General features: G+C 42.1%; 1 protein-coding gene across 1 annotated transcript in view; it reads right to left on the reverse strand.

The window, feature by feature from the left end:
* Positions 1-15356: 15356 nt before the first annotated feature.
* Positions 15357-25390, reverse strand: part of pcdh7a (protocadherin 7a) — a 37287-nt gene continuing 27253 nt past the window's right edge. The window contains exons 5-7 of the mRNA XM_076090828.1: positions 19401-19602; positions 15730-15889; positions 15357-15639 (exon numbers count right to left, since the gene is read on the reverse strand). Coding sequence (XP_075946943.1) covers positions 15357-15639; positions 15730-15889; positions 19401-19602 — 645 coding nt within the window. The remainder of the gene's footprint in view (positions 15640-15729; positions 15890-19400; positions 19603-25390) is intronic.

A 25390-nucleotide genomic window follows, 5' to 3' on the forward strand; every position in this document is an offset into this window, starting at 1 on the left:
ACACTCGACTGTGCACTAAGTGTGGTCGTCGTGGGGCTTTCATCTCTCCAGTGTGTGTCTGTGTGTGTGTGTGTGTGTGTGTGTGTGTGTGTGTGTATGTGTGTGTATGAGAGTGTGAACACACTGGCATGAGTGAACACCTCTGTGTTGTTTTGCTGCAACGGTGACACGCTCTTTTTTAGACCTTTATCATTTTCATCAGTTTTGCCTTGAGACGTGGTCACAGAGGAGAAGCACATTAAACACTTCCAATAAAGGAAGAGTAGGATTTACAATCAACCGAGTCATTCCAAAACAGGAAAACTCATGATCAGGGCACTCACACACACACACACACACTCACACACACACACACACACACACACAGATCCAATGTCGGACCCCCCCCCCCCCCCCTCCAAGAACCCAAACGTGAACCCAGTGCTGTGTCATAATGTTGTTTATCTCCTTTCCCGTGAGCATGACTTCCTCCTCACTCTTCCCTCGTCCCATGTCTCACTGCGTGGGTCCGCTCAGACACGGTGCTCCTTTCCACAGCTGAAGACGAAATAACAGAGGTTCACCATATTTGTTTTTTGATGTGGCTCACACGGATCCATCGCACATATTGCATGGAAACGTCTTCAGATGTCGCACCACTTGGTGGTTTAATTATTGCAACGGAGAAACACGAGGCACATTTGATGTATATTCTTATCCTGGTAAATAGGGTTAGGTAGGTTCATTCTTTCTAACATTTCTAACAACGTCAGATACTTTATGCAAATGTATCAATACTCTCCTGTAAAGCGTGAAAGTAGACGAGCAGCTGGGACAGATACGAAAAACAGCTGTGCGCTGCAAAATTTATTTCTAAGTAGAGTTTGTGCTGTAAAGACGTTACGATGTGTGTGATAGTTTTCTGCCACTCATCACTCATGCCAGAGCTGGATCTTCTTTGTAATGACATACTCAACTCACTGATGTAAAAGGACTTCAGCTTTCACCCCCCCCCCCCCCCCCCCCCTTCACTGAACTTCACTGACAATCTTTGTGAGCTGTTTTTCATATTTATTTCATTGATTCTGGATGTTTTCTTGATACCTTTCGTGTTTCTATGCCGCTCTGTTTTGTTGCTGTTGTCTGGTGTCTCCAATGGAACCACTAATAATGATCAATAAAGACTTGACTGTCGTCAAGGTGGTGGTAAAACAAACATGTCTGAGAGTTTAATACCGACTTAACATGAGTGATATTACGTGTGTCACAGGTTTGTTTTGGATTGTCAGGCTGAATTTGCAAACTCTTAAGTTAGGACAATATGGATTCAACACACAGCCGGCCAAGTGAGATGCAATCACGTGATCAGAACCTCAAATTAGGACGAATATAGTTAATTATACTCCAATATAGAACCTGTGTTCTGTTAAATTTGTGGTATTAGATTATATTTTAGCATCAGTGACAGGGAATGGGAATGTTAAAATGTCTTAAAAATGTGATTTGCATCCTGGAAAAAAATACCCTTAAACTTTTACATACGATATAGATGATGATACAGTTCTCTTCATAATCATTTGTCATGGTAGACGTGTAGTCAGGGGATTTTTGGGGGTTATTGTGACCATGTCACATTTGAACACATGAGACCGCAACAGGCAGGAACTAAATCATTATCTAATTTCCAACCAGGAATACAATGTAGAAACACTGGGAAACAAAGAAAATCAGAACACATTCAACACTTGAACTGGTCTCAAACAAACTGACAAAGAACTGAAAGGCGAGACAAGTATAAATACACAAGGAGCTAATCACGAGATGGGGCACAGCTGGAGAGGGAAGGGAGCTAGAAGAGGAAGGGAGACACCGGGATTGGGTGACGAGACAACGAGAACTGGCAGGACAAAAAGGCAGGGCTGAAAAGACTGGACACTAAACAGGTGTGCAAGGGAAGACGTTCTACAGGAACACACAGAGCAAGCACAGGACACTGAAGTACAAAAACAGAAGGACACTCAGTGTATCGCTGAGTGTTTAGCCCTAAAACAGAACGCGCCGCCATGGACACAACATAAGTCTCCATCACAGTCAAACCAACAGAACTGAAAACGCTGAGCCGTTCAACAGAAGAGTCCGACAGAACCGTGACGGACCACAGGATGCCCGGCAACCGTGTATTGCATCTGATTAATCCCCAGGAAGGTGAAATGTGTTCAAGAATTGAAAAGTTTGTGGTGACAACAAGGATAAAAGGGTGATTCTTTTATCCAAACCTACACATTAGATGTCGTTTCAGTTGAAGGCTCCCTGAAGGTTTTAATTCATGTCAGAGTGGGTTGATTTACACAAAAAAATAACACCCAACACATATTAGAAGGAGGAAAAAATGCATAGTTTAAAGTTGAAATGGAGTTAAGGAGCACACAATTGACAAAAAAACTGAAATCTGTTATCAGGAGCAAATATTACATTGTGTATGAAATGAACATTTTTCATGGATCAGGATTAAATATTGGCTGTAATGATATTATGAAAGCTTTGAAGCAATACATTTAGAGGAGAGGGGATGGGAAAGGTGGTGAAAGAAAAGAGAGGACAGACAAATTGTGAAATAGAATAACAGAGTAATTAAACTGATGTTCTGGCAACTAAAGTGATCTTCAAATAATCAGCTCTGTCATAACATGATAAAAGCTTTGTGGCAATGAGACAAAGCCTCATTTCAGAAATCCGTTCTGACAAATTTAATTGAAGAATACTTCAGTGGAATTCTTTTGTGAGTTGTTGGGGAAATAAATGAGCAGCACAAGGACAGGAGAGGCACCAGGTGAATTATTAAATTGGATAAGTTTAATGATATACGATCGGCCATGTTGAAACAGAAAGTCATTACAAAGCTCATGTTGGAAAATTATAATTTTAAATTTAGTGCGACACTTTTTCACATTAACTTGATTACACTCATTTGACTTTTTGTCAGCTCAGCAAATTGTTCTTTTTTAAAACTTCTTTCCCTGCTTGCTTTGTATGTGTGAAGGGTCGAGACAGAACCTCAGTGCAGACGATATAATCAACACATTAAAAGATGAAGCCTGAAGCCTCGGTGGAGCCTGATTTATGTCCGCACCTGCAAAAGTGACGTCACACCACGAGACAGTACACCTTTGTGGAGGTTCTGTGCAGCAGGTTTTTTCGCCTGTCGGTGCACATCCAACCTTCTCTAACTACGCGGACACGGATGGGCGGAGAATATACGAAGACCTTTGAGGAGCTTTGAGAATGTCGGTTTGCCGCAAGGAAAAACTTCCACGAAAAAAAAAAAAGAAGATCCAAATATTTCCTTGCCACGATTCCAGGTGGGCTCACGTCTGTGCGACAGTCCGTGCAGAAAGTAAAGCCTTTCACTCGCTCAAGGTTGACAAAGTCAGTCAGTCTGACCCTCTGTTCAACACTTCTAGAGATGGCTGGACAAACTGTGAATAGTTATCGCTCCTGAGGAACAGGTGCCACCAGACACCTCTGTGTATGAACGTGTGTGTGAATGGGTGAATACCACCCTGTATAAATAATTACAATTTCCTCTCTCTGGTTAAAAATGCAGGAAAATATTTGCTGCAGTTATAGGGGCGGACAGAGGGGGGTCCAGGCTTAATATTACAGGGGCATTGGCCCCCACTGTCCCAGAATTGCCACTGTCAATTATGTTTGCTCTAAAATGTAGAGACCTTCTGCAGTTTTATTGTGATATTTTGAGCCAATGACAGAAACTATTAAGTGTATTTTATAATAGGGCTTATAGAAGCATTGGTGATTAGCATAATGTAATTTGTGTTAGCAATTAGTATAAGCAATTGAAAGACTTAAAAGTGATAATGGCATCATAAATGGTCAGTTAGAGCCTGGTAAAATGTTTACTCAACGTAAAACAACCCCAGCAGCTCCTGTGGGGTTATTTCTATGCATTCTACTGCAGTTAAAGGGATAATACAAGATTTTGCAATCAGTAAAGTCTAAATAAGAGGATTGTTTTACTCATACAGGAGTGGAAATATGTTTACGGCTGTCATTTAGTTTAGGTGCATTGTACACATGTCAATGCGTGTTAGTAGACTATAGTGTACTCGGTGTTTAACATGAAGTGTTCTGAGAAGTTAAGAGGCGACCTGTAAATTGAGGTTATTGCAGCTCCCTTAAGAGAGTGACAGCAGAGCGTCTGCAGTGAATACCTGGTGGTGAAATGAACAGCGATGCTCGCTACGGTCAAAGATAGGTTTAGTGTTGCACCAGTCTGGACCGAGTGCGTCATTCTGAGCCGGTAACACCGTCAAACTGTTCCTTTGACTAAACGTTCATAACATGACCTTCACTCATACTGTATCAAAATTCCACTGGCAAATAACAACAACAACAACAACAACTAGATAACAAGATTATATCACAAAACTTTTCGTCCTTTTATATACTGTGGATGCCAGCTTCGATGTCTCACAATTAATTATGCTGCATCTGTAGTGTATCCGCACCCATCTGCGGTCCCAGAGGAACGTTTTCCTTTATTACGGTCCCCGACAATAACGGCTAATTTACTTCACTTCATTTTCACGTTTCAGCTGGCAGAGATTGGCAGCACTTTGTTTTTGAAGTGTTTTCTCAAAGGAAAACTCCTCGGTAGACGGGTTTGTTCAAAACTGGGTGTTTTCTTTTAAAATGTGTAGTCCTTGTGGAGCAGTTGCATAAATATTAATATAAGTATCACACCAAAATGCTCTCTTTCATAAACTGTTTCCTGCTCTCCTCTGTGTTTATGTTGAAGAACAGCTAGAAAAACGGCTTCAGTGACAGCGTGTATGATAAGATGTCTCATTTCTAACCCACCTTTAATGCTTAATACATTAAACAATGTCCCCAGCTTCTAGCGTATTCCTGAGATGCAGTGCAGGGTCTCCCGTTCTGCATGATCATGAATAATGTCTCCAATATAAGAGAATTTTAAATCAAGTTGTGTGCAGCAGATCGGGGAGTTCTGTAAACACGGAAAAATGTTAAGGAGTACACACAGCAGCTTGACATTTCTGCAGCTATGTGATCTTCCCAGGGAAGTCTACTAGCTTTGATTCATGACGTGCAGGCTGTATACGTGAAAAGGCTGGCTTCTTCTCCAGATGAACTGATTCCAGACTTCATCACCTTCACAGAGACCAAACGGAGACCTACATTCTGCCGCTGCCATCTGCTCCGGGAGCAAACCAAAGGGATAAAATATAGAGCTTGTGAGACTGAAATGATGCAAGTTTTTATGTTGTTTTTTTTCCTGTTGCGAGTCATAAAATCACACAGAAATGGAAAACAAGAGTATGTTTGTGTTCACGATGCACAGAAGTCTGAACAGGTGCCATAGCAGTCCGGAGACTTCCCGTGCCTCGAAAGGAACGGGCTGATGTTTGGGAAATAAATAACAGAGGAGAATTACTGAGCCAGCTGTGTTGTTCTTCTACCACCGAAGGTCCCTCGGGGTCACTGCTGCGAATATCTGACTCGCATCCACGTTACAATAAACAGAAAATGTGTTGGATTTCTCTTCTGAATGCAGCCACATTGTGAGTAAGATCCAAACAAAAAGTAAGAATAAGGTTGTCAGGAAATATAACATTAATCTTTCAGCGTCAACAGGACAGTTCTGGTTCATTTGAGTGATGAAATGCAATGTTTAATGGATAATAATTCTAAAGGCAAGATTGAAGTTGGTTACAATTAGCTCTTAGGTATCATAGTGCTGTTAGTACTAATATTATGTTATCTTCTAAGTGTTGCACTGCAGATTGATGTCCTGTTCGTTAAGTTTTCTTTGTCAAAACGTCATTCGTTCTACAAAGATTAAGTGTTTTAATTAGTGAATGATTATACTTCATCAACTCTCTTTCCCTGGTACACTTTGCAGTAATTGTTTTAGCTGAGGCTAACAAATACTTTTCAGCTGGGGAACCTCTACCACACGCTGCATGATATCCAGGCTGTGACACTCCTTTTAGTCCAGTTGGTGTCCACGTTGAGCTTTGTTGAAAGGTCAAGCCTGTTCATGACGCAGGCTTTTTAGTAGATGCATGACACGTTTACAAAATTGACAGCCGTCTTTGCCCCGACCTCGGTGAACCTGACCCAATCCTCTCAAGGATGACGAATTTTTATCGAGGTTTCAAGGAGCAGTTTATCTTCAGAGTTGAATTATGCCAAAAGCAAACAATCTCACTTAGTGACAAAATTCCTCAAATACCCCGCCCCTTCCAAAAAAAACGAATTGAAAAAATGGTTACAAGTTACACAATTATAGCCTTGAGCTGGTTAATACCTACCCACGAATCCCTACTGTCACAAGTGCAGCATGAAGCAATCACTTATCTATACACAAGCCACAAACCGTCCTCAATTAGTAACCACACAACAGCTGAGTAGCTGTGCACTCATTGAGAGAAACAACAAGAGAGTGGAGCCACAGAAGGGTATTTGTCTCTGGGCTTTCAGAAGCCAGAGGCTTTCAACTATCTGCCAATCAGCAGATGAGACTCACCTCTGCAATCACTTGAAACAGCAAATCACACATCAGTGCCTGCAGGTCAGCTACACGCACCCACCCACGCACGCGCGCGCGCACGCACGCCTGCACACACGCACACACGCACGCACACACACACACACACACACTATACAAGTCGTTATTACTTTCAGAGGACCACGTTCTCAGGGTCATCTATGAGGACAGAGAAGACAGAGACGCCACAACTTTGACACTACGGGAAAAAATAAGAATACAAATACATGACACAGAGCTGGAGAGCAAGGGGGGAAACAGTCAAATGGACAAACTCCTTCTAATTGGAATTCTAGTTTCTCTTTTTTTGCTAAGTATAAATTCCAAATTCACATTGAACAATGACACCTTTACACTAAACTGGTCTGACACCCTCATCGTGGTAAGAATTTGTGATTCTGGAAATCTAATATTTGGATAAAGTGACTTATGAGCATCAAGGTTTTGATGTCCCAAAACCCCAGGACCATTACATCGGCATTTAGCTGGACTGGTTCCATTAGCTCCTGTCAGTTTACAGTGAGGAAATCCAAATTTCACATCGTCTCTCATCCCATGCTTTCATTTTCCATCATGCTGTATACAAGTTATCTCCTGCTATTTCGCCCACTGATGGCCCAGCTTTGATGAGTTGGAGCTGATGTGACCATGAAAAGATGAAGAGACATAAACGACAGCCTACGGAGGAACACGGGAAGGATCAAATCAGCCTCTCCCTGCGTATCAGGGAGAGAGAATGTTTCCAGCAAGGCTGCGAGGCTTTCCTCAACAGAGGAACATCACCACCGACACAATTTATCACATCTGCGAGGCTTTACGCTCAGCCCTATTGATGCTGGATGTTTCTTTGGTGTTGGGAGGCTTGCAGCGCACTGCTATAGATGTTAACTGACTGGACATCAGAAAACATTTCAACGTATTATACGATTATATCTTTTCACTTTGAAGCCATGAGTCCTCTTTCTCTCTCTCTCTCTCTCTCTCTCTCTCTCTCTCTCTCTCTCTCTCTGTCTGCATGTGAAGGCAATTCACTTCAGCTCACTTTCACTCAGAAAAAGGAGTTTGCTTAAGCCCCTGAAAGCATCTGACAACTCCAAAGACCATTTGATATACTGGACAGTGTGTGAAGAGGTTGACATTCTGCGGTTTACCTCCCCAGGCGCCTGCCTCGTAACATTTTCCTCTACATCTTTATGAAATCCATAAAATGCACATCCACTGGGTCTTTCCCCGGCATTTAATTAAGAGTTCAAAGTAACCAACATCCTTTTTTTTGCAGCGCAGACAACTCCTTGTCCATTTATCCGGTGAAACGGCGTGATTTATTTACAAAGCCTTTTACGGTCGGCACTTATAAGAGATGACTTATGACGAGGTTGATTGATACGATACCTGATGCTTTTGATGCCACAAAAAGGTTGCTAATACCTTTTATTGTGTGGTTTAATGATTTGTCTTTTATGTGTGTTTTTATGACTTTATTGCAGGCTGCAGAACAGTCGGCCCTTTGGGGACGGTCTGACCTGTTCTTTCCCGAAGACCTAAAACTGTGGTCAGTAATTCATCATTCTTTTAGTTGAAAGCACTTTTATTGGACGTGACACATGCTGGCATGTTAATTGAAGTGGTTATACTAATTGCAGATAATGAGGAGACAAAATGATATGACCCAGGAAGCCATGATTTGGCATTTAAACTAAACCCCATTACCCTGAAAAAAACCCACAATTCAACAAGTTTCCCTCAAACAATAGAATTCATTCAACCTGCGATATGAATATTAAGTTGGAATTGTTAGAAAGATGTAATTAGTGGGCGTCCGTGGATCTGCATTAAGTGATGGGCATGTGGACTAGAACAAAGTGCAGACCAACTCCCTGGCCTGTTAAGATGGAAAACATTTGGTTGAAGATAATTGAGCATTAAAATATGTTTGGTTTTGATGTACATGGAGTGAATGATTCCCGTGCTTATTAGCCTTTCAAATCATCATATTTTCCCTGTATGGTTGGTGCCAGTGTTGTAGTCCTCAAGATTCCTCTTGACCAAGAGACCAAGACTTTCAAAAAGTGGTCTCCAGACTCGCAGACAAAGACGACTGAATATTTTCCCCAGACCGGTCCTGACTGGTCAACTGCGGGGATATCATTAAATTGCCTTGGCATTGTGTGATTCATTTGTTAACATAATTTATGTGACTGCTTATAGGAAAAAAAAGGAAAATTCCCAAATAAGATTCCCTTTTGCCAAGTCTTTTGATTATTTTATCAAACAAATTCTCATGGTACACTTTACATACATACACACATTCTGTATGTGTGTGTATATATATGGCAATAAAATATATGTGGCAATAAAAGAAGTGAATACAGAGGAATCCTCATTTGTTTTCGGTGGGTGATTTCAGATCAATATGAGGAGTGACTATGGTTTGCATGTTCAATATTTGATCGGATGTGTGTCATGCAGTGCAGGACTCGCACTGGTCTGGTCTTGGTCTTGATACATTCTGGTCTTGAGTCATGACTCGCTCTCAACCCTTCAAAGTATTGGTTTTGTGTCGGTCTCGAGACACTCTGGTCCTGGTCTTGACTTGGTCTCAGTTCAGTCTTGACTACAACACTGGTTGATGCATAATGTTATAACATCCAACCCTGGCTCAAGGGAAGCAACATGAAGCAGGAAGATGAACTGAATCAACCAAACTTTGAATTAAATAAACAACCAAAAGAAAACAAAGAGCAAACAAAGCTGTGCAAATAAAGAGTGCTTTTAAACTCAGGTAGTCAGAGCAGGTGTCACACATCAACAATTAGGGCTAGTGGACTAGACTCCGCCCCTGGTTCACCGGCAAACCGACTGAACAGACAGACAGAAGAAACAATGTCCTGGCACTTCACTTTCTCTCCGATTTACACTTCTAAATGACACCTAAAGTGAATGTATCATCCATCTGACATGACATTAATTGTAAAATATAAAGAGCCTTCTCCTCAGAAATGATTATTTTCCAGATTGCTATAAAGTAAAGTGGCAGCTGTCTTCTCAGAAGACATGGCGTTGGACTGAACATGCAAAGAAACATATTTATAGCTCTTCAGTACTGGATGAGTATATTTAGAAACTGATTTCTTGCTCTTCTCTAGTTCTATTCTTCACTTTGACCAAAATGAATTGGAAACAAAGGACATCAGCTCATACATAACATGTTACAGAAGGATCAGAAAACTAGAGTAGTACTGATCCATGACCACATGGTGTCAGCGTTGCACACTGGACAAGAGGTGTTGTCTCTTGACATTTCGAGTCCTTCACACTAATCTTTGCAGCAGTTAACACCTCTGAAGCGTTTTCTGATAAGTTTAATTCCAAATTGCCCTCTACATTTGATAAAGTTTTCCTGCAGCGGGATTCAGTTCAGAAAATTCACCTTTCAAGGATTGTGCCACATTTGAGTGATATCTTAAAAATATATTGTAGTCAGCACGCGTGTCAGCCAGGTGCAAATTGACATTACACATTAAAATAATATTTGTATCGAGGTATCATTCTGCTAAATGGGAGGATTTTGGTGCTGTTGGTTGGGCATGAAAAGCGTTTAAACATTGAACTTCGCAGTTCATTCTTGACCTTGGAAACTGAAGATGTTATTACAATCTCAACTCAATGTCCACTAAGTCGCTTGTTCTAGAGTTTTCCACTGTATCGCATGGTCATCATCAGCAGATGGAGTTTGCACAGTTGTCATGGTAGTGCGAGTTTGAACATCTGCAATCAATGAATAGAGATTGTTTGCCTTATTTTCTAATAAGGCATTTAGGTTGTAAATATTAACAAGGAGTGAATAAAAGGTCACAAGGGGGGGGGGGGGGATCTTTAGGGGGAGATACCAGGTCAACAGTACATGCCACATGGAAGTGTTATACATCAGCTGAAAGCTGGGAACCTGAAGATTCATTTGAGTTACGGCTCAGCAGTGTGTGTCAAGTTATTCTAGTCATAAATCAGAAATGAAAAGGAATTAAAATGAATTGTGAAAGTGTAAAAGGAACATTATGACGAAAGCATATGATGGCTATTCCCATGCTAACGTATGTCTGATACGAGGTTGCAGGGAATTTTGGGTTGATTCCATTTGTTACACAGATTTGGTGTTTAATTTTACTTCAACTCAACTCGAGTTGATCAAAATGATCAAAAATCCATCCAAAATACCACTTAGGACACCAAGACCTTGAGGAACACCATAGAAAAATCCATGCTGTGATTTGCTATCAAAAACGTCGACGTCTAAAGATTTCTGCAAGAAATTATGTTTTCGGCGATTGGATTGCGAGTTTTGATAACGGCTCAGAAACCCACTTATTGTCAATATTGTAAAGTTTAATAATTTTTGCTTGGTTTTTGCCCCAACATTATCATAATGTCTGTTAAGGGCTTATAACTGTTCTATATCATATTCGTTTGTTTGAATGTTTATTAACCATCCATTACAGCTTATAAACCCTTTGTAAAAGTCATCTTATTACAAAGTGGTAACCAAAAATATTTTTTTCACAGTTTTTGTCTTAAAGTGTCCCCATGTGTGTGAAGTCGCTACCAATAGCTGGTTGTCTCAAAGTGATATTCTTGAGGCAAATATTTAGTTTGGAACTGTTATTTATTCTATCTATTGTTCATCTCATTGTGTTGTTTATCTCATTGTTACTGTTGTTGATCTCATTGTTACTATTGTTTATCTCTTAGTTACTATTGTTTATCTCTTAGTTACTATTGTTTATCTCTTAGTTACTATTGTTTATCTCTTAGTTACTATTGTTTATCTCTTAGTTACTATTGTTCATCTCATTGTTACTATTGTTCATCTCTTAGTTACTATTGTTCATCTTATTGTTACTATTGTTCATCTCTTAGTTACTGTTGTTTATCTCTTAGTTACTATTGTTCATCTCATTGTTACTATTGTTCATCTTAGTTACTGTTGTTTATCTCTGAGTTTCTATTGTTCATCTCATTGTTACTATTGTTTATCTCATTGTTACTGTTGTTTATCTCTTAGTTACTGTTGTTTATCTCATTGTTACTGTTGTTTATCTCTTAGTTACTATTGTTTATCTCATTGTTACTATTTCTTTATCTATTTTTTATTTCCTTGTTACTGCGTGAAACAATCTAACAAAAGTTAACAAACACGAGTGTTTGAAGTTTTTAATGTCAAAGTCAAACTTTTACATGATTCATCTTCATACCAAACCATTCTTCGACAGCTCCTCCTCTTCCTCGTCATAGCAAATGCAATTAGTTCATTACGTAATTACAGGAAGGGAGCAGCAAAAAACAGAGCCAGCCCCATAAGAAAAGAAAAACAAAGTAGAGGAAAATAAAAATAACAGTTGTTGGTTTTTTTTGTCTCTTTTTTTTCTCAAGTGCAGATTTGAAGACCTTAGGCATGCCATTGTCTGTTATGGGTTCCAGTTGTCTGTTCTACAGTGTAGTTTTATCTGTACATGGCTATAAGAGTAACAGCACAAGGGGGATGACGGGGACATGATGTGCGCTGGAGTGTCTGTTTTTAAAAATGTCTCGATTAGTGGGTGATAGTTCTCAGACATCACGCTCTTCTCTGTCCGTCTCCCCTCTCTGTTTTGCGGTAGACTGAAAGATATTCATGTTTAAACGTGCAGTATAAAAAATGAAAGAAAAACAGGTACACACCCACACCGATTCATGTACAGCTCAAGTTCCCTCAAACCGGTGATGGGAGGGTTTGAAAGGTGCCGCAATAGAACTGCCATAAAACAGGCAGTTTGAAGAAATCGAGGAGAAAGCAGGGCTGAGTCAAGAGTCTCTTTCCAAAACTCACAAGCTGGACATTCAGTTCTTTGAATAGTACACACACTCGTCCCAACTCTTTCTCGCAGAGAAAGAGCACGTGTCCTTCCTTCTTTCAGTGTACGAGCCCCGCAGGATGATTGTTTTCACCAATCCCTTTTTTTCCCAACTTGAACCGTCCACGAACAGATTAACTCCATGCGTTGAGTTATTTACATCCTCACAGTCCATCAACAGCAGAGCTCAGTAAACAGCCGTGTTGGGGATTTGGGGGTAATGAAGGCTTAGGGAGTAAGTACATCAGTGGCCTAAAACGAGCTAAAGGGAGTCGGTCACATAGTTGTCAAGTTGAAGGTATATACAGATATACAACATGTAACCACGCGCAAGGAGCACACCCACCTCTCAGGACGACGCCGGTTGTAAAAGTAATATACAGGACTCACTACTTTCCAACCGTTGAGTGAACAGTGTAGTTACACATCTTACCTGAGTGTTGCTCTCCTGTCTGACTAACTACACGCTCTACAAGGATCCACCAGCTTAAACCGCAGCACGTCCTTAACGAGCGCGTCTCCTCCGCCTCATCGGATCCGAAACAACCAGAAAAAAAAAATGAAGAAGACACGCTTTACTGGCAATTTCCAGCGGTGTTACATTCACCGATCCAGACGTTAATGAGATCAGCGCAGATCAAGGAAAGGAGAGGAGAGGAGAAAGGGAACTCATTAAGACCGCAGGGACGACCTAACCCTATTATCCCTATCGCACCACAGAACCACACACTGATGATGGGAATTAAGATGCGCCGGCCTCAATCCACAGACGCTCTTTCGGCCCCGGCGCAGCGGAGAGAGTGTGTGTCTGGATTCGTGCGGTAGCTGCTGTGAAGGGCAAGTTCTGTTATCTGTGCAGATTGGCGTGGGCGAGTTCGTGTCGGCACTGTGTGGTGAAAAAGGGGTGCAGCGGATCTCCGCAGCTCCCACTGCGTTGTGTTTTCTTTTGTTCATGGAGACTGAGAGAAAGGTTACCACCAAACTCGCTCCACGACCGAGTGGGAACAGTTTAATCCACTGAAGCTAACTCCCTCGCCGCCATCATTATCTCCACTTCCCCCACGTGAGCGCGCACACACACGCACACACACGCACACACACACACACGTAATACGGATGTATCCAAATAGGCGTGGTATCCAAAAAAGGCGCGTGGTTTAAAAAAAAGAGAAACAAAGTCAGCATTTCTTTCGTTCATGCAGAGTCCTTTTTTTTTTCCTTACAGAAATTTGGTTTTTCTATGAGTCCTACTTACAGTATGCAGAACATCTCATGTTCCTGCATTGTCTATCGTTACATACAGTAGATGACATGTCTGAAATTCCCTTTTAATGTCGCCCAGCACGTCAGTCAGAGAGATGAGTAATTATTTAAATACATTTCATGTTTAAATACTGTCTGAAGGGGTGGGGGGGCAGGGAGGAGCAGGCAAAATGCTACAGCTAGTTCAATGAGAGGCAATATGTTAAAAAAGTATGATTAAGAGCACATACACACATAGTGCGTATGACTTGCGCACATCGTAATATGGGTTTGTGTCTCTATGTATGTTTTAATACTGTGTGTGCTTAATGTTTCCTGTATGAAAGTTAATGCAAGTTATTATATAATTTATGATACACTGCCACCAGATCATGTCATAAACTGTGGCTCTATGCATGTTCACATTCTGTAAATGCAACCGTACCACTTTGTGTTTACATGCTCAGATGTGTGTGTGTGTGTGTGTGTGTGTGTGTGTGTGTGTGTGTTAAGTGTGTGCGTGTGTCTATTCGTGTGTGCATGTGCGTTTGAAAGAACATTTGTGATACGGGAACCCTGTAGGGACGCGGCAGGCGTCCTCAGTCCCCCGTGGAAACGGTGGACAGCAGCAGAGAGAGTACAAACCTGCCGTCTTATCAAATACACACGTACGATATATACATACATATACATACAGACTGGGTGTGGAGTCAAAAATGATAGCACACGTATTTTCACACACGCCGGAACTCAGTGGCACTACTGACGCTCTATGAGCACCTTGTGTTTTCAGTGGTTACATTTGATTACTGCAAGAAAAAAAGAAAGTCTTTTCACGTCGTTGCAGTTTGTTTTGAATGTTTTTAAAGATACCTGATTTTAGAGATCAGCACTTTTTTTTCTTCTCATTACCGTGTAGCTGTACAGTCGCCATACTCTTACTACTTTGTTGATGACTCGTTGAGATTCTCGCGGGGATCAGCAGTTTGATTGGTTAATATCCCCCCCGCGTTGTGTTTAGTCATTAGAACTTTTGCTTGGTTTGGATTAGATCCACGGAACTCAATCAAAGACCCGATACTTCTCCTTCATCATCTCCTTCGTTTTTGACATAAGACCTCGGTGGTTTTTTTTCAGCAAGATGGTTCGCCAGTTGAGTCCAAATCTTGCCCACTGGAGCCCCGGTGAAAGTTTTCCACATGCACCGAGACATTTATAGCATCAGGATTCACTCAGTCTCATCCTCTCTCTTCTTCACACAGACCCCCTGTGTGGCAGAGGGACAGGCATGCACTGGATTCAGGTAAAAAGAAGAAGAGATGAAGTCGTCCTCCCCCACAAGGACGTAATGGGATCATCGCCTGCGGGCAACTTTCAATAGTAGTTAAAAAATGTTTTTTTTTTTTTTTTAGAAAGTACTCCTGGTTAGAGCTCTCCGAAGAGTTGATTCATCGCTTGCTTAAGTTTAGGTGCCTATAAATAGTAGTCAGAATCCAAAATCCAATTTGATGTACAGCTTTTGGAAAACATCTTTTCCCGACATTTTCACATCTTCGCGGGTTTAAAAGGCCTTCCAAACTGATGACAGTAAAGTCTTAACCCTCCCTGTTTTGTTTTTTCTTTCAGAAAAGGGAGTGATCGCTTCAATCGCCTAGCCGTCACAGGTAGACCTCTCGGCGTGACAGCGTGAGGCAGGACGTGGTCTTGTAGTCCCCTCCGGTGCGCGTCAGAGGTATGACCTCGGCCGGGTTCTGGCCTTCTCCTCCTTCCTCGTCTTGCTGGCGCCTCCCGAAGCCTGCGCTGCTGAACGTGTCGTAGGACGCCGAGGTCATCTTGCGGTTCAGGAGGTTGCGGTTGTGGTCGCCCATGTTCCTGTTGCGGTCTCCGTCCCCCAGGGTGCCGAGAGGATCCCCGTTGGCCAAGGGTAACCTCTGACCTTCTCCGCCGCCGACCACCCCGGGCTCCGAGCTCCCCGCGCTGCCGGCGCTCTCGCTGTCGCTTTCGTGGTCGTTGCCGTGGAGGTTGTTATTGTCGTCACCGGGGGCGAAGGTGGAGAGCCGTGGGGGGTCGCTGCCGTGGCGCTGGCGAGGCGAAGGGTGGACGGGCATCCAACAGGTGTCAGAGTGGCCGAACTCATCACACTCCCTGGTGCACTTTCCTGTTAGGGCTACATCTGGCAGCTGTCTGGCATCTGGACACAGGAAAGACAAAAAGAGAGATTGAAGCAAAGGGACACAACTAGATTCAAACTGAGGATGCTGCAATTATACGGTATGCGTCCAAACCACTAGGCCACCAGGAACTCCCAAGAAGAGACAATTAAGGATGTCTTCTTTCAGACTAGTGGAGAGAAAACATCCAAAATACACATTTAGGTATTCATTTCAGTACTTTGTCTTGTTTGTGTCTGTAGATTTCTCCTAAATGTATCAAAAGCTAGCATTAGATAATTCTTCATTTGTATATAACATTTCAGGAAAATAATTATAAATAAAAATAAAATAATAAAGAATATTTGTCTTAATGTAAGTAATCAACTGGGGAAGTTTCATGTTGAAATCTATTAGTTACTTTTTGTAGTCTCAAAATGTCTGTAATGTTACAATACACATTTAAAATGAGTATATTCTCAAGACTCTGAACCAGAAATCTCCCCTTCAGTACCAATTACATACAACACTCTTTCCAGTTTCATTCCTATCTATATTCCGAAGGTTTTTACAGAGGGCTTTGTTCATATATAAATCAAAGCCTGATTTATACAACATTTTATTACTAAAAAGATGGTGAAAATTGACGTCTGTTGACAGTATTGTCTGATTTATGGAGTGATACAAAGAGACATCCAATATTCCCTCCGTCAAAACCTTTGACTTTAATATGTCAACACAATGAAACAACAATTCTGAACCTGGCTTTATCCAACGTTCAGATCACTGTTGTGGAAAATTATACAAATCAACCGATATTTGATAAGACAATGTCTCATTTGTATATTTAAACATACAAATTCAGAGAACGTGTAATACAAAAAAGAATTGCCTTAATGTAAGCAATCAACTGGGGAAGTTTCATGGTGATATCTATTAGTTAAAAACCAAAGAAATGCTTTCCATGCAAGGGAAAGATCAAGTTACATATCGGAACTGATGTGTTGGTTCAGAAGGTTAGATGCTGATGCAAGTGTCAAAGGTTATAGTTATTATCTATGTAAACCAGTCCTTTATTAATCACTACTGACATCACGTTCAATAGAGACGGGACTTGCAACGATGATGATAGATGAGGTATATGCGGCTTCGCAGGTGTCATATTATATATATGTTATATATCAGTTAAAGGGAAAGTAGTATTCTGTATGCATCTAACGAGCAACTGAAAACAAAGCATTTATTGCCTGTTTAGTTTTTCCAAATTCTGCTCTGTTAGAATGCAACACGAGAAATCAAATATTTCTGTTGTATTGTGAAAACTAATTCCAGGTTTGTTGCCTTCGCACGGCGGCGGCAGTAAATCCGTGTGAAGCCAAAAAAGCACATCATTATACAGTATAATTACAACCAACCAGTGGTGGGCCGTCAAGACCAGCTAAGCCTTCTCTGCTGGCCTAAACAGAATCACAAAGTTATAGCTATTTTATAATTTAATAATTTTTCCTAAATACACTTTATGTATTCTAATTATTTTTCCCATTAGCTTATTTCCTCATTGCACAGCTACTGTCTTCGTCAGTTGCTCTGCTTCCAGCCTGCAGCGCTGCTTCCAGTGCAGCTTGTTTTAAGTAGAGCTTTTATCCAATCACATTTCACCCCTATGTCTCTAGGTAAGAAGAGAGGCCCGAGGCCCGCTAGGAAGCCTTTGCAGTTTAAGTAAATGGGGACGATATTGTTGATTGTCATAGTCTTCAACCAATCAGATCTTTAGTTTGACATGTTGGGCGTATTCTTTGACATGTCAGAGCTGTCTAGGTGGCCTACAAGTACGTCAGCATTAACGTGCAGCTCAGCAATAACGTGCGCCGTGATTGGTCAGTGGGCTAGCGTCACTGTTGTGAAGCTGAAAGCTAGCTAGCAGAACTTAGCAGTAAGTGAGAGTTCAAGTGGAAAGATATGTAAGAAGTTATGACATTGACATGATATTTTTAGCGTTTTGCTTGGTGTAGCTTTGTTTTTGTAACACTCAATGGCTGAAGGAGGAGGAGAAACAGACTTGGGACTTACTGGCAACGCCTTTCTGGAGAAGGACATTTCCACTGGACATCGTAAGAAAGGGTCGGCCAACCCCACAGCTAGCAGCCCTGACTCATATATACTATACTATACTTTATCTTTAAGTGAACAGCAGCTTTGGTTAGTGAAGTGCTTCCGTTTTTTTACATCTGCAGTAGCGTTACTGCTGTGTTCATTTGTCTATGGTGTCGTTTTTATGACATGGTGAATATTGTTCCCTCTGTTGTGAATAATATTTGAATGGCTCGTGCCATAAATATATGAGACTGGTTCTTGTGAGTTTGCTCTTGTCATTGTGTTAATTACGTTAATTTTGACAATATGCATTGTCCGTTAATGACAAAGCATCCCGTCATGCGCGTATTCATGTATTTGTTTTATTTTAAAAAGCAAGAATTATGGTCTGGAGAAATGGGGATTGTGTTTGAATCTGTAGGGAACAGCTAAACGCTGCGGGGAGTTTTCAGCGTGTGTGCTGCTGTTGCTTTTCCTGTTAAGCTAATTTAGTGTGCGTCCCAGAACACACGTGGCTCAGCTGAGTACAGTGTTTTTGTTCCGTTGTGGGCGTGTCAGACAGCACGTTGGGTGGGTTGTCAGGTTGAGCGCAGTGGCTCCACCGATAGAACATTATATTTCCCACAATTTAAGCTTCTGCATCTTCCAAATGCACAAGTATTATTTAAACGTATTGTTCGTTTCGTAAGCCTCGTACCGAGCGGTTTAATACGAATACGTGTATTATTACACCCCAAGAAACAAATAATAACCGTAGCTGTGGCGTCATAATGAGGTTATTAGGAGGTGGTTCAACTGTAGTAGGACCGCACTGAAGGTCCAGGTATAAAATGCACGGCCCGCCATTGCAAACAAACACAATTAATTCTCTGTTCAATCCCTCTCTCTATCTGACCGTGAATGAAACTTATTAAAACTCCACAATATTAATTTAAAATAACAAAATAAAAAAACGTTTTCGTGTGCTAGTCTCCATCCTTGACAAAGACCCGGTAGAGAAAAAAAGGTAAAAACACAATTTTGTTGGTAAAAGGGGAAGTTTTGGGCTGCCGACTGAAGGCAAGGCCACCGACGAGCAAACCGTTAGCTTTTCAGAAATAAGCTTTTCAGGTGACACACACGCTTTCACACAAATGTGCAGCAATGTGCAGCACACACACACACACACACACACACACACACACACACACACACACACACACACACACACACACACACACACACACAGGACAATTCCTTTATTCTATAAAACACATTCCTGTCATGTGAGGAGAGGAGAGGCTCCTGAGACCTTGGCAGCATGCAGTGACTGTGGGTGTGATTGTGTTTGTGTGTGTGTGTGTTTTCACAGAATACAAAGTATGAAAGTATCTGGTGGCCTCGTGACCGCAATTTCGGAGTGACTTCGATGAATGTAATTGGCTGTTTTACTGTGCGACTGTGTGCGTTTGCTCTGACCGTTCTCCACGTGCTCCTCATCCCCCACGCTGCCCTCCGGTGTGGTCCGCTCGTAGCCCTCCTCCGGCAGCGGCAGCGCTCCGATCCGCGGCCCCGACGAGCTCTTGCTGCTCGGCGTCTCCGAGTCCTCCAGGCCGCTGTCGTAGCAGCCGGCGTCCTGGGGCTGGCTGACTACGGAGAAGGTCACCCGGCGAAGGGTTCCCTGCGGGAAAACAGAAAACACACATGATATGGGATTAATCATCCTGGATTCCTAATCGGAGATTCTAAATCTGGGGATTAGGCAGGAGGGGTCCGCAAGGGGGTCCGCAAAGACATACTGAGATTATCCGAATCGTGTTCGCCTTGATTATGAGCTTAGCTGCGACAATGCAGGGTAATAGCCGTCAACCAATCGCGGCGGTCTTTGAAAGTTTTCCATTGGCTTTTAATCCCAGTTTAGATTACTGCTGCTGGATATGGCGGATGTTTACAAACCTCTGGCCGGCCTGGAGACACTTATTTTTCATCTGGACTGGAGCCCAGTAGTAACAGCTGGGCGATATAGAGCCCACTGTCAAAAAACACTATGAAGTGAAGGAAGTTGGATTCTATATTTTTTATGATTGTCAACAAAACCTGCAATGCATTGATCTCATTGACAAGTCCGGTCTGTGTATCCAAAGCCTGACGTAGCTCCGTCGTTTTGAATCAAACACATCGTTGCAATGGGCGACGTGTTCCTTTATAGCGGATGGCATTGGGCACTGTGGGTTCATTTGAAGTCGGTCCCAGCTGCACCAACCTGCTGTGTGTACAGAACGGTTTGTGTGCATAAATATTCCCCAGGTGACCAGATGTGTATTCATCCGCAGCGGAAAATAGTTACTCCTGTTAGAGTTACATTTGCTTATAAAAATGCAGTGTCCATGTGTTTTAGGTCGATGATTTAATCAATTTTTCAAATGAATCTACTGTATTATTGTATTTATGAAATGTTTTTTTTAAGATTTATATCTTCTGAAGGGTGGATAGGAACGTTGGAATCTACTGAGAGATGGATTAACGCATTTTTGGTTTTGGTCTTTTCATTGGATTTGTTAACAAAGTATAGAACATCATCATCCTTATCCGTTACATTGTTTTCATTTCATATTCTTTTTGTTAACCCTTTAGCGACCTCTATGTTGAACTTAATTGGGATCTGAATAGTAATAATAACGAAAAAATGAGTTTTACTTCTATTCGTGAAAGCTTTTGGTGTAACCCAGAGGCTTTGAAGAGCAGGCAGCACCCATCACTGTGAACACAAACCAACAGGCAATCTACCACCAATCCTACAGGTAAGAGTGGTGATGATTCAGTAACGAATCACATCGTTCGCTCAAACTGAGCATCGCACCTGCTGCGATTTCAACACTCAAATCACCCTAGTCTAGTTAGCAGACCGGTTTTCACTTTGGAGGAGAAAAAAAAGAAGAAGAGCGTAATAAGTCCATGCTGAGAGAATATCAGAAGGAGTTAAATGACTCCGTCTGGCCTGGAGGGATCACTCTGCACCAGGAAGCCCATTTCTTTACAACGCCCCTCCTATCTCCTCTCATGCTCATTTATCTATTCGCAAGAAATGACATCCCTTTCAATTTAGATATGCTTTGAAACACGCGGCGTATAGCGAGAAAGTGAGGGGAACAGAGGGAAGACGCGGATTAGGGCGAAAAAAACAAAAAAAACCTTAACTGGGAACGTCGCCTCGAGATAATCTGGAGGGAAACGGATGGACGGCTGGCATTAAAAGCCCAAACTAAACCAATTGTTCTTTTCCTTCCAAACACTCAAAGAAAAATGGAACGTTTCACCTAATGCACAGCTAAATTAATTAAGTAAGGGAGTGTGTGTGTGTGTGGGGGGGGGGATTAACGGAGCACTTGTTTCTTCCGCCATTTCTTGACACACATGGGTAAAAAAAAGGGATGAGAGAAACAGACAGCAGAGATTGTGAGCACAAGCAAGACTGAGGAGGAGCTATTAGATTCTAATAGAGAAGCAGCAGTCCTTGGAATCGCAGTGGCTTCATCTTGACTCTCCGCAGAGAGAGAGCAATGTATTTTTAGAGCATTAGTTCAGATGAAGCAGTCCGACCTCTTTTTTCCTCTTTTTTCAGACCAAGGGGCAATGGCACAGAGAAAGAGGGAACGGGTGAGGATCATGATTTGTTTTCTTGCAATAACAAAGAAGTTAATCGTACGATCTCATCGCAATACGTTATAATGTTTTTTTCATGATGACGGAATAATTATTTCATGATAATGATGGTTAAAAATGAAATGATCCCTCTCCGGCCTTCTATTGCTAACGATAGCTAACAATGGCTAACCTGGCTGGAGCAAGCCACATTAAGTTTCACGAGTTGTTGTACCGTAACGCGGTCAACTCAGGTGTGACGCCATTGCCAAGTACAACTTCCGATTTCCGAGGTAGATGGAACGCATTCCACGAGTCTACAGCGATGCTAGCAGCTCTGTGAGACAATGCTAACATAGGGATGCTAAGCCAGTGCTTGAATGTAACTAAGTACATATACTCAAGTACTGTTCTTAAATCTTAATTCTTTTTTTGTACTTGTACTTGTACCATTTCATGCTACTTTTTACTTCTACTCCGCTATATCTCAGAGGTAATTATAGTACTTTTTACCCCATTATATTTCAGTGACAATTTTACATACTTTAAGTATATTTTGATGCTGATACTTATACTAAGACTTTATTTGTTATTTCTTAAATGTAGTATTACTACTTTTACTTAAGTAAAAGATCTGAGTTCTTATTCCGCCACTGTGGTAAGCGAGTATAATGTTTACCATGTTCACCGCCTAGTTTAGCGTGTTAGCATGCTAATGTTTGCTAATTTGGCACTTATCACAAAGCACAGCTGAGGCTGATGGGGATGTCATTAGTATTAGTATTGGACAGATTGAAATGTTTCAAACATTTATATTTCATAATGGATGCTTAACTATATGAAGAAAGGGCCGAAGTTGATTGACAGACAAGGAGAGAGTTACTACTGTTGGAGGCCTGCTGCTGGTTGTTTTCTCTGTGTGTGTGTTGTTCTATTACAGAATTCATCTGTTCAGCCATGATTTCATCTAATTCAATTTCCCTCTAACCCTCTTTCTGCCCAGAGCTGCCCGCTTCCATTCCTTCATCCTGATAATTTTATTTTCTGTTTCTCTCCTCCCTCCCTCCCTTCCTTCCTTCGGACGATCCTGCAGTCAACTCTGCTTTTCACAGCTGTAACTCTCCCTCTTTCCTCTGTCCCTCCCTCTCACCCCCCCCCCCCCCCCAACCCTCCCTTCTCTTGCCCGTCAGCTTTATGACGTGGCGATCGATGATGTGTCCTTGACCTCGTTATGAGTGCCTCTCCTCTTCCCCACAGCAGGCTTTATTGACCCATAACTCCCTAACCCCCTTTTTTCCCTCCTTTTCTCTCATCCTCCGTCCTCTCCATCTGAAAGTCTTCTGCTCATTGACAAAACCTCTCGTCTCTTCCGCACAGTATGTCTCTGTCCCTCTGGCCTCTCACCATTGTTGTCTCACTTCTTTTTCTTTTTCAAAATGTGTCCTTATACTCGTTCACTCATACCTCTACCCCCCCCCCCCCCCCCCCCTTCCCCATCATTTCCTATCAATAAGCTCTTTTTAAAGCTTCTGACCTCGTTGCTCATATCTTAAACGGATCTCTTTTTATTTCCTGTCTGCTTTACCAGCTCATCTCTTCCTCTAAAATAACAAACAAAACACCCAAGCGTCCCTTGATGTTTTCCCAACCTGACTCACAAAGCATGTTTGGGTGCGTGCCCCATGCTTTTTATTATTTGTCAAGAGCTATCAGAATGAAGACTGATTACTAAATATCTGAACGTCGACACACACACACACACACACACACACACACACACACCCACACCCACACACTTTCGAACACAGACACATGCGGATGAGTTGGCTAAGGTCCAGCGTGGCCTATGAATTCATGCCTGATGGAATATTAATTGAGTTTGACGGAGGACATGAAAAAAACCTTCCCCTTAATCTGACACGGGCCATTACAGTTCAATACTGACATGGGAGCTTCGCTCATTTGCAAGGCGCGGAGAGCGTGTCTGAGTGGGCGCGTTGAGCGCGTTTTGTGCGCGCATGTGTAGCGCAGCCGTACTGTACAAGCACATGAGCATTCCTGATACAGTATGGGAGATCCTGTGAAGTTATTTCTGGCAGAAAGGTATGAATCAAACCGATGCATGATGGGCCTGAACTCAGAATAAACTTAACCATCTGAATGTTGCAGCTCTGAAGGAACCGTGAAAAGAAAAAAAGAAAAAAGCTCCCAATATAGAAATATTAATTTCAGGGCTAGAGTTTCCGGCGCACGCGCGCGCGTGTGTGTGTGTGCATATGCTTACGAGTGAGACTTCGCACCTTTGTATTTTACTGCAGTGTGCGAGACTTTAAAAGCCTGCAAGATGTGTTATGTCAGCCTGTGAGAGTACACGTGTGTGTGTGTGTGTGTGTGTGTTTCGCAGTTCGAGGTGGCGCATATGTGCGTGCGTGCGCAGGTTGGCTCAGTCATCAAGGTAATTAGTGTATAAACCTCCTCGCTGTCGGTTCAAAGAGAATTAACGAGCTCTGGTTAATTAACAGTCTCCCTCTCTTCTCGTGTCTGCGTATTCAACACGTGTGCGTTTTTTGCGCGCGTATGTGCGACATCTGCGCGTCTGACTCGTTTGCGCGCGTCTGCAAGCGCGTTGGGACGTGTGTGTTTGTGTTGGTCTATGCTCTGCCACGCTCTGGTCTGCATAATGAATTGACAGGATGCGGCTTATGCATAAACCAAAACTACAAATACGGTTGCAGGACGAAGCCCCGTTTCCCTTTTGGCCCTCTGCTCAGTCTCGTTTGTTTTTCACATCATCTACGGAGAAGAGCCACCATGTTGCGCCTGATTGTATTATGTATACGTTTGGTACATATAGATTGGTTCCTCTTTAATACATAACAAGTATTTCGCTCATACCAACACTCAGGTCACGTTGCACGCAAGCAGAGCGAGGATGTCATGTATAATCCATACTTGACGACTATTTTAGATACACTGTTTGCTTTAGAGTCAACATCCAGCACAATAAACTCATAATTCATTTTCTGCACCAAAATGACTGATTTAAGGCCGATGCCAACATTTTTTATTTGCGATCGATATCCACCGACAGTGTGTGATTGCTTTTTGCTCTTCAATTGATATTTGATAGAGTGGATGTAGCCAAATTAGTTGAAGAGGGCTGTTCAATAATTGCATTTGGACTAAACAGCTTTCAGATTGATTCTAATTACGTATAAGACGTTTTTTCTTGCCTGCTTGCTTTTCTTTATTAAAAATGCATCAGACTGTGACAGACGGAATTCATACGTTTTAATGAGGGATGATATCTTCTCATATTTCACAAATGTTCATCGGTTTACGAAAGGCCGTTCTGTCGTGATGGATTTTGTTTTTTTCTTCGCCCACTTGCCTCCATGTTGCTGCATGTTAGCGTGTGTTACTGTGCCGCAACTGGAGGCAGAGGAGGTTTCAGAGGAGTTGTTTTTTTTTCTTTCCTGTGTTGAAAGGAGGCAGAAGTCGGACAGTTTCACGAGCCAAATGTCAATCAAGCAGACACCTGGCATCCAATTTGTAATCACTCCCTCCAGACGGCTGAGTTTTCCTAACGTTGACTGAGGGGTGTAGCTCAGCGTGTTAATATCAACGCCGGCCGTCCGTCACTGGTGGTTTCAGCCTGCGGACGTGTGGTGTTTAATGCCAAGCATCCATACGCCTAAATGTGATTATTTTCATGCCAGAAACAGGATTGTGACCCTCGTGGGATACTGAGTCTCAATTAAAGGCCAGATTTATGGAATTCTTTAAGTGGCTTAGCAGCTCCAGTAGGCAGGATGACCAATTGAATG

This window comes from Anarhichas minor, unplaced genomic scaffold, assembly GCF_050575085.1.
Source record: "Anarhichas minor isolate MPS153535 unplaced genomic scaffold, ASM5057508v1 ptg000012l, whole genome shotgun sequence".
NCBI lineage: Eukaryota > Metazoa > Chordata > Actinopteri > Perciformes > Anarhichadidae > Anarhichas > Anarhichas minor.